The sequence below is a fragment of the Macrobrachium rosenbergii genome, chromosome 10 (assembly GCF_040412425.1).
Source record: "Macrobrachium rosenbergii isolate ZJJX-2024 chromosome 10, ASM4041242v1, whole genome shotgun sequence".
NCBI classification, from domain to species: Eukaryota; Metazoa; Arthropoda; class Malacostraca; order Decapoda; family Palaemonidae; genus Macrobrachium; species Macrobrachium rosenbergii.
This window is the reverse complement of record NC_089750.1, coordinates 9,038,765-9,049,436: the sequence shown is the minus strand read 5'-3', so window position 1 is coordinate 9,049,436 and position 10,672 is coordinate 9,038,765. Positions and strand designations below refer to the sequence as shown.

General features: G+C 34.5%; 1 protein-coding gene across 1 annotated transcript in view; it reads right to left on the bottom strand.

Annotated features, from left to right (window-relative positions):
* Nucleotides 1-10,672, bottom strand: part of LOC136842996 (probable G-protein coupled receptor CG31760) — a 157,984-nt gene that overhangs the window by 9,812 nt on the left and 137,500 nt on the right. The window contains exons 8-9 of the mRNA XM_067110990.1: nucleotides 9,916-9,994; nucleotides 4,309-4,447 (exon numbers count right to left, since the gene is read on the bottom strand). Of these exons, the coding sequence (XP_066967091.1) occupies nucleotides 4,309-4,447; nucleotides 9,916-9,994 (218 nt within the window). The remainder of the gene's footprint in view (nucleotides 1-4,308; nucleotides 4,448-9,915; nucleotides 9,995-10,672) is intronic.

Genomic DNA, 10,672 nt, shown 5'->3' with positions numbered 1-10,672 from the left:
AAACATCCATTATGTTTTTCTCGCCGATTTGTTCTTCTTGAGTCACGCCTGCTCTGGTTTTGTTGTGATCAGTAACTTTACGCTGCTTATCTCACGGGAACAAGGACTATCATAGTAAATGTATTACTTTTACTTTGATTTTTCAAGAGAACCATTACCGTATCAATGTTTTCTTTCTGTGTTGTGTCATTAGAACCACTGCTGTCACACCGAATATTTAATTTTTGCTTGGTTTTCCTATAAAAATTACGGCTGTCAAAATACAGGTTTTATTATGGAATGTTTCTCACACGAATCATTACCGTCAGGAAACGGTTATTTTCCACTTTTTTTATAAAGAGAACCACTACTGTTCCTAGACTGGCTAATTCTGGCACTGCTTTCGTCATGAGAATTATGACAGTCACAGTAAACGCTTTAATTCTGCACTGAATTATCACGAGAAGAACTCCTTCAAAAGTTTTACATTTTTGTAATGAGAACCATTACTCTCATACTAACGCAGGAAGTTGAAATAATATCGTATCATCAAATTACTACTGATCTAAGGGCGGTTAATTCATGATACTTTAGAGCAAAATGATACTTTAGAACAAAAAGGAAATCTATCAGGATTTTGTTGATTAAAACCACTATCTAACCCATTCTTGGTGAAAGTATCTCGCTTAGATGATAAAGTGGCAGTCACATGATTACCACACGGGAAATTAGTAATCTCTTTATTCATGACAGAAATAACACCGGATGTTTTCGTTTCTGTTTATCATCACTAAGCCGTTCCCTTTTCACCATCTACATCAAACCACCACCATCTTTGTCATCTCTTTGAGTTACTCCTTTTCTCCTGTGTTACTATCTTCATTTACTTCAGTTCTCTTCATTTCCAAGTTTATGTTTACACCTGTTCACTGCTTCAGTGTTTAGGAATTTCTTCACCCATTTGTTACCGGCGTTGATTAATTCCTCGTTTCTTTATTGCCATATTCAGATGTTTCCTAATTTAATTTGTCTCCAATTACTGCTTTTAATTACGTCCTCTCATTATCCCCTCTAGTTATTATTCTTTAAATTAATCACCAGTTAAAATTTCTGCTGTGGAATGACTGTAATCTGTTTAACATTGATTTTTGCACTTTCCGATAGATTCTTTCCCTTTTAACCCTTGCTTCAGTTACTGTGCATCTTTTCTCTTTATTCTTTCCTCAGTAATTTTAAATTCCCCATTCATTTTTCATCCATTCATTTTTTAAAACAATGTTACCGAATTAGTAACTAGGTACAAAAACTATGAACTTGAAACTGAAGTCAATCTCATGTTCCTCTCCTTTTACATACGTTAAATAAAATGCAATGTAATATGACCGAATGAACAAAAGAGAAAAATTTCTCATTTTAATCTTTTCCTTCTATTTCTGGAAGACGCTATCTTTAATCTTCAAAGGGAACAAGATCCAATGCCATTCTAACTCTAACATTCCCCTTCTCCATAACTTTCTTCTTTCTGTTGTTGCAGATAATTATTTTCAAATTTATTTCCGACACGTTCTCACGTCTCTCTCTCTCTCTCTCTCAATCCAACCTTCGTGTTTCATTCCTGTCTTTCAGACCAGTCACGATTTACTTGTGGTTTGTGTAAGCCACATATCTTTCACCACAATTTGTTTTTCTGGTGTTTGAAAGCATTTTGTTGTCAAGTTTTCATTTTACTAAAGCACACTGCGTCTGAGATATCTCTTTGACGTATACGCGTTCTCTGTTTATATCTACATTTTCATACTTCCTCTATATAATAGGTCATTTCTCTCTCTCTCTCTCTCTCTCTGTTTTTACCTCCCGAGTCCTCTCTTCCATTTCATGGCGTCATTAAGATCTCGAATGACTTATTTCGGAACGGTTTCTTTAATCGCTTCCTTATCTGGCGAAGAAGCCAGAGTCTCACATTCCGCCTTCCCCTCTCGACGCCGAGGGGAACCTCGCCGTCCGTCTCGCTCCCTGCACTGATTCCAATTATCTTTATCACTTTAATGATCTCATCACATCATTATCTCCAAACTCGACCTTCTCATTTACCTTTCCCTTCCCTCGCCTGAAAAAAAAAAAAAAAAAAAAAAGTGTGACAGTGACTAAAATCCTTTGTCCGTCAAGAAACATAGAGTTCTCTTAGTCTCCATCTTTTTTTTTTTTTCAATTTCTACGCAATCTGTTCCATCTTTCTCCCTCTCGGGATTCTAAATCAGCGTCTCTCAGTGTCTCAGCCGGCCAGGTTGTCCTTCTCTGTTTCACTCAAGTCTAAGTTTTCCTTTAATCTTTTTAGTTTTCTGTAACAGAAAACAATTTTGTGACGGCTTTGTCTGTCCGTCAGCATTTTATTCTGTCCGCCCTCAGATCTTAAAAACTACTGAGGCTACACGGCTGCAAATTGGTATGTTGATCATCCACCCTCCAATCATCAAACACACCAAATTACAGCCCTCTAGCCAGCGTAGTTTTTATTTTATTTAAGGTTAGAGTTACCCATAATCGTGCTTCTGGCAACAATATAGGATAGGCCACCACCTGGCTATGGTTAAAGTTTCATGGGCCGCGGTTCATACAGCATTATACCGAGACCACCGAAAGATAGATCTGTTTTCGGTAGCCTTGACTATTCGCTGTAGCGGCTGTACAGAAAACTCGATTGCGCTGAAGAAACTTCGGCGATTTTTTAACTTGTTATTTATATGTTTCTTCCTTTACGCTAATATTAGCTGTTATCAAGACCCCCACTGGCTTGTCGGCACAATTACCATTTAGGCCTCTTCTTCTTTCGCTTAACGGTAGCTTTCATCACATTTCTTGCCTTTACCAATAGTAATGTACTTAGAAGTTAAATTTTTCAATCTACTTGTGTTCTTACTTTACGCTGACACGAAATCTGTTTCCATGTTTTCTGACAAGTTGTCGCCGCAGTAAAATCTCCTCTTATCATTTCACTTAAATTTAATAATTATCAAATTTCTTTCTTCTCTTGGCATTTTTGTATTCAAGAAAGTTAAAGAAACAAAGTGAAGAGACAACTGAAGAAGATATGAAAGCGAGTTTTAGCAGAGATATAACTCATGACGTCCATTTCGACATAACTGGTATCCATCTTAACTTTGTTGCGTTCCTTGTGGATTTTCAATCGACTTTCCGCAACACCTCTGGATGATTAACAACAGGAAGTCGAGTTTCTTCATCTCATAAAATAACCAAATGTTCACCCTTTCTTAATGGAGGGTCGTGAGGGAAGAGCAACAGGTCAGTAATGATTACTGAGGTAACTTTGAAACCGTTTCTTGACAGAGATGGATATTTTACGATTGTATTTACCGTTTCGTTATCAATGTATAGTAAATTTTTATATCTTATAATATTCACGTCAAATTTTCCAGGCTTTAATTTTCAAATGGTATTACATAAAAATGGAACGTAACAAATATTAATGACATCTTTAGAGGAATCCTCAAAAATAAATATATCATTAAGAAGTAATGAATAGACTATACTATTTTGGTACGATTACAGATTGCAATCTATGAACTAAACGTTTATATATATATATATATATATATATATATATATATATATATATATATATATATATATATATATATATACACACACACGTAGTAATATGTATATATATGTATAGATAAATACGACAAAATAGTCACACAACTTCACTGTAAGTAAACAATCTGGAATCTAAACCATCCTGTCTTACTGAAGCTTAATACGTGTAATATATATATATATATATATATATATATATATATATATATATATATATATATATATATATATATATATATATATATTATTTTACCTTCTCTTGGACACCAATTTGTCTTCTGTTACCCCTTAACCTCGGGCCTTAATCTATAAACCTATGATTCTCTTGTACCTCATTGCGTTCATCTGCCTTATTATTCAAAGTAATATATCATCCACTCTCGCCTTCTCTTTTTATTTTGCATGCCGTCTTATTCCTTTGTGTAACGACCTTAAGAAGCTTTATGTTCCTCGTTAAGATTTCAGGTGATTAAAACAGACACTGGGCATGAAATAAAGATGGAAAGTCCTCGACTTAGTCCATTACGTCCCTCTTACGTTATACGATGGTTCTTTTTACTTACGTATTATAGTTTTCCTAACTGAGAAATAAACAAACCCCACACAAAAATGACACGAGCTTCTGGTTTACCTCAGTAAACCCTAACACGCAAAATAAAACGATGCAAAACGATGGAAGAGAAACAAAGAAAACACAACCCACTGACCACTTACATGGACACGTTGAGGAAGAGGGACAGCAGGAACTCGTTGTAGATGGCCATGGAGATGAATTTGGATTCGTTGAATTCCGAGGGGGCCTTCCTCACCATGATGCACAGTCTGATGCCCCACACCAGGAACATCATCTCCACTGAGGGCAAGAAAATGGGGATGTTTTTAACTGAGGGGAAGAAAAGGGGTTGTGTGTGACTCAACTGAGGGGAAGAAAAGGGGTTGTGTGTGGCTCAACTGAGGGGAAGAAAAGGGGTTGTGTGTGACTCAACTGAGGGGAAGAAAATGGGGAATTTTTAACTAAAGGGAAGAAAAGGTGATGTTTTTGATTCAACTGAGGGGAAGAAAAGATGATGGTTTCAACTTCACTGAGAGGAAAAGGTGATGTTTTTAACTTTACTGAGAGGAAAAGGTTATGTTTTTAACTTCACTGAGAGGAAGAAAAGGTGATGTTTTTAACTTCACTGATGAGAAGAAAAGGTGATGTTTTTAACTTCACTGAGGGGGGAAGAAAAGTGATGTTTGGAGCTCAACCGAGGGGAAGATTATGTTTTTAATTCAACAGAAGTGAAGAGGTAATGTTTTTAACTTCACTGAGAGGAAGACAAGGTGATGTTTTTAACTACACTAAGGGGAAGAAAAGGGGATGTTCTGAACTCAACTGAGAGGAAAAGGGCGAGTTTTAACTCCTCTCAATGGAGGAAAAGCGAGTGTTTTGAGCTTCACTGAGGAAAAAAAGTTACACTTTTAACTCCTCTGGGAATAAAAAGGTGATTTTTTTAACTCCAATGAGAAAAAACTTTTAAATTTCACTAAGGAAAAAACATGACTTCTTTTTTATCCACTGAGAAAAAGTGACATATTTAACACTGCTGAGGAAAAATGAAACGTTTTTAACTCCAGTGAGGAAAGGAAAAAAGTGAAGTTTTTAACTCCACTAAGGAAAAAAGAAAGCTTTTATATTTACACGTGAAAAAAAAGATGTTAGTATTTCCACAGGGGGAAAAAGATGGGGATGGTATTTTCACTTAAAAAAAATGGTGGTGGTATCCCCACTCAGGAGAAGAGATATTAGTACTTCCATAGAAGAGAAAAAACTATGATATTGGAATCTTGAGTCAGGAAAAAAATATGTTGTTATTTCCACCGAAATAAAAAGATTATGATGGTGTTTTTATTGAGCAAAAATGACGTTGGTATTTCCCCTGAGGGAAAAACAAATTTCGCCTCCAATGAAGAGAAAAGTTGGTACCACCAATGAAGACAAATGATGGTGGTGGCTTCACTGAAGGAAAAGTTTGTTCGTATGAATCTGAATTATGGAGAAGTGGCTTAGCATATGCACTGGTATATACGTGAATGATTGTATAAACACATGAAACTCAGCAATGATATAAGAATGAATGGGACAGAAAAAATATTAATATGAAGGAATGACTGACAAAACTGAATCAGTTTATCAATCCGTGAAGTACAAAATAAAAATATTGGCGTGGTGGGTGAACATCCTTGTCATGAATAATGAGTACGTGAATAAATGAAGGAAAAAATAGAGATAAATGGATGAGTGAAGGACCAGCTGGAAAGGAACGTATACACACGAATGAATGAACTGGTGAATGAAAATAACAGAGAAAATCGGGCATGCAGCGAAGTAATTCAAGAATGAGAGAGGTTTGGTAAATGAATATTTATTAGTGAACGAGACTCAGTAAATGAATTGCGCATGAGGGCATTCGGCACAGAAGTGACTAATGTATTGTATGTAAAGGATTAAATTTTGTGTAGGGGTGTGAAGCGGCTTTGAGGCTAATGCAGTAATCTCATTTCAGTAGAGGATTCATTCTTTGTTTGGTAGCTAGAAGGTAAATGAAACGTTAAACACTGATTTGTTTTCCCTTGAAGCCACCCTTGCTAACAGGAAGTGGAAAATAAGCATATGGTGTGTGTGCCAGAGAATGTAAGAGGTATTTATTAAATTACATTTTCATTACATGATTTATTTCCTTTTTAATTTCCTATGTCACGTCATTTACTATCTCCTTCAATGGACATTTTTCTATCAAACTACATCATCGAGTTTGGAACTGTTTCATTCCATATCAGGTGATTTCCCCTTTTTAAAGCTTTGATTTAAAGAGCCTAATTGCAAAATGTACAAATTAAGATGAAACAAATAACCTGTGGCTACAAAATACCTAAAATAATTTGCAAATTTATTTGTGTGTACCTTTCTAAAACTACTTTCTAAAATTGTCTCCTGTTCAGTGAACGTTACCTGACATCCGCAAACTAATTCATCTTTTTTTTTTAATCTTACCATGATAAAAAATAAACCGAAAAAATGTAAATAAAAAGATGAAGAGAGCAGACCCTTTGAATCTTATAAAAAGAAAAAAATGAGTTTTCAATCTAATAAAAAGAAAAAATTAACACATTTTCAATCTTATAAAAGAAACAATGAACAATTTTTCAACCTTATAAAAGAAAAAAAAAAACACTTTTCAATCCTACAAAAAGAAATAATGAACACACTTTTATCTTTTGAAAATAAAAAACGAACACTTTTCAATCCTACAAAAAGAAAAAATGAACACCTTTTCATTTTTATGAAAAAAATGAACATTTTCTATCCTACAAAAGAAAAAATGAACACTTTTCAATCCTACAAAAGGATAAAATGAAAGCATTGTCATTCTTATGAAAAAGAAAAAATGAACGCTTTTCAATCCTACAAAAAGAAGAAATGAACACATTTTCATTTTTATGAAAAGAAAAATGAACACTTTTCAGTTCTATAAAAAGAAAAAATGAACACCTTTTCATTCTTATGAAAAGAAAAAATGAACACTTCTCAATCCTACAAAAAGAAAATATGAACACATTTTCATTCATATGAAAAGAAAAAATGAACACTTTTCAATCCAACAAATAAAAAAATGAACACATTTCATTTTTATGAAAGGAAAAAATGAACACCTTTTCAATCTCATAAGAAGTAGAAAAGGAACACTTTTCAATCCTATAAAAAAAAGAACACCTGTTCATTTTTACGAAAAGAAAAAATGAACCCCTTTCCAATCCTACAAAAAGGAAAAATGAACACTTTTCAATCCTACAAAAATAAATAACGAACACCTTTTCATTTTTATAAAAAGAAAAATGAACACTTTTCAGTCCTACAAAAGATAAAAAATGAATAACTATTCATTCTTAAGAAAAGAAAAAAACGAGCACCTTTTCAATCTCACAAGAAGGAAAAAATGAACTGGAAAAATGAAAATAAAGGAGGGAACGTCTTTGAAAAGTGACCAACACTTAAACGCCTCAAAGGCATAAAGGAAGAAATACCGCCGGTGCTTTCGGCGGCTAATTTCGAGTGTTGTGGGGGGTCGGGTAGGGGGGAGAGGGGTGTAAAGAGAGCAGATTGATTGCAGCCCAGAAAAAGAAACTGAAAATGAAGCTCCGGAAATATGAAAGGCCACCAGATGAGTTGCAATTGCTGAAAGATGCTACTATAAATTTCTTCTAGGAGGAAGGAAGACTGGGTTCGGTTATTATCATCACTATTCATATTTTAATTCATTATCTTTATAATATTACTATTATTCCACTGGAGGAAAGCTTGGTTCTGTTATTATCACCATTATTCATATTTTAATTCATTATCTTTCTAACGTTATTATTCAACTGGAGGAAGACTGGGTTCTGTTGTTATCATCATTATTCATATTTTAATTCATCGTGTTCGTGGTTCTAATAATAATAATAATAATAATAATAATAATAATAATAATAATAATAATAATAATAATAATATAATTTGGCAGCAGACCCTCTTTTAAACAGGTTCTATTGAATATTATTGCAGCTTCAGCTGCATTTTTTTAAGACTTTTTTTCTATTTTTATTGCGGACTTCTCTTCAGTGGAGGTGCGTGCTAACAGCTTATATTTGTCATTTCATGGGGAAAAAGTCAAAATCTGGATTCTGCTTCTTTATATATTCTATACAGTTGGTTCTATACAATTGTTGCCGCGACGCGTTTCGACGAACTCTTCCGTCATTCTCCAGCGGGAGCTGGCATAGGTCCTTCTTTTCCTTCTGAGTATCTTTTAAGCCAAATTTCTGCGGGAAGCTCTCGACAGATCTTCGCAACCTAGCGTTCCCGCCGGCCTGCCGTTGCGTGATGTCATCATGTTCATCGTATACATGAATGATGAAAACGACAACCCTGTGTACTCTTTCTGTTCTCCATTGATTCGTCTCTGATGAGCGAGGCGCTCTTCGAGACAACTCGACTACGACAGAAGAATAATAGATAATGACAATTCATCCGCAGCCCAATAGCAGCCAAAGATGATGTCAGCCGGCATGACATCACGCAACGGCAGGCCATGGGAACGCTGGAATGAATGACATTCCCAGGTTGCGAAGATCTGTCAGGATCGAGCTTCGCCGCAGAAATTTGGCTTAAAGTTCGCTGACTGCAACCAATCAGAATTCGCCATCCATGACCCCCTCGCTGAAGCCCGTGTATAAATTCAGAAGGACCTATGCAATCTGCCAGTCCTCTACTAGCTCCCCGCTGGAGAATGACGGAAGAGTTCTGTCGAAACGCGTCGCGGCAACAATTGTATAGAACCAACTGTATAGAATATATAAAGAAGCAGAATCCAGATTTTGACTTTTTCCCCATGAAATGACAAATATAGGCGAGCTGTTAGCACGCACCTCCACTGAAGAGAAGTCCGCAATAAGGAAAATAGAAAAAGTCTTCTACAAAATAAATGCAGCTGAAGCAGCAATAATATTCAATAGAATAATAATAATAATGATTATTATTATTATTATTATTATTATTATTATTATTATTATTCTATTCGCGTGTACGCTGGCTTTTTTTTTCCTTCAGTATCTTTTAATCTATTCCTCTATGGGCATATATGATGTTCATGTTCACTATACATCTGCGTGCCCATGAAATTTGTAAGATAAAATCTGTAAGTAATAGTAAGTTAGTTATTGAAATGGCTTTTAGAAGTATATTTTTGTATACATATTTAAACACTTAAGCCCTTTGTATATTATACTTTCCTACGTGTATAGAGCATATATATATATATATATATATATATATATATATATATATATATATATATATATATATATATATATATATATAGTATACACATATGGAGATATAAAATACAAAAAGTCTTATGCATTTATATGTGTATACGATAACATGATACAAAAAGCCAGTTGAATAACCACTTACTATTCTTACAGATATATACATTCATATATATATATATATATATATATATATATATATATATATATATATATGTATATATAAATATATAATATATATATATATGTATACATATATACATATGTGTTTGTGTATGCATAAAAATTACTATGACAATTAACTACGACCTTTCGAATCAAGAATACCGTAGCTCTCTGAAAAAAAAAGAGTTATCCTCTGATCCTGCCTCTCTGATTATATCCTCCCTACGACACACGCCTAACCTGAAAAAAAAAAAAAGGGCGCATTGGCCCACATTTTGGGGGCGAAAGGCATAAGAAAGTGCTTACTGGCTGTGAAGGCGTGGTCCCACCAGTCCGTCGAACACAGAAACGCTTTTAGGTCGTCTGCTGTCATGGACACGATCACCTGCAGGAAGAAGGGACAAAAGGAATGCGTGAGTTGTCAGTGCATCTACACAGCAGTTGTAGGATAAGTGCATTTCTATCTGGGTTGACGTTGATAGCGTCGGGGCTCCTTAGATCTAAGAGAATGTTGCTTTTGTCAACTGAAATTCACGATTTTTGGGATCGTTCTCATCAGGGCGTGTGAATGACGAAAGCCTTACAGGGGTATAAAGTTACACACTGTTGGCGTTTATCTTTAGTAAATAAAAGTAAAATAAACTATGGATTGGTAATGTTAAATATTCCATTGTTTGCTGAAATTCACGATTTTTGGGATCGTTATCATCAGTGGCGAGAATAACGAACACCATAAATATTATCAAGATTAACGGATATAAAGTTACACACTGTTGGCGTTTACCGTTAGTACATAAAAGTAAAATAAACTACTGGCTGGTAATTTTAAATATATTTTTGTCTACTGAAATTCACAATTTTTGGGATCGTCATCATTAGAGGCGAGAATAACGAAAGCCATAAGATATAATCAAGATTAATGGATATACAGATATAAACTGTTAGCGTTTATCATTAGTAATGAAAATGAAATTAACTGTGGATTAGGAATATTACATTCATATATTACATCATTAAACTAATAAAATGAATTGTTTATCGTGAAGAGCAAATCAGACCTGAA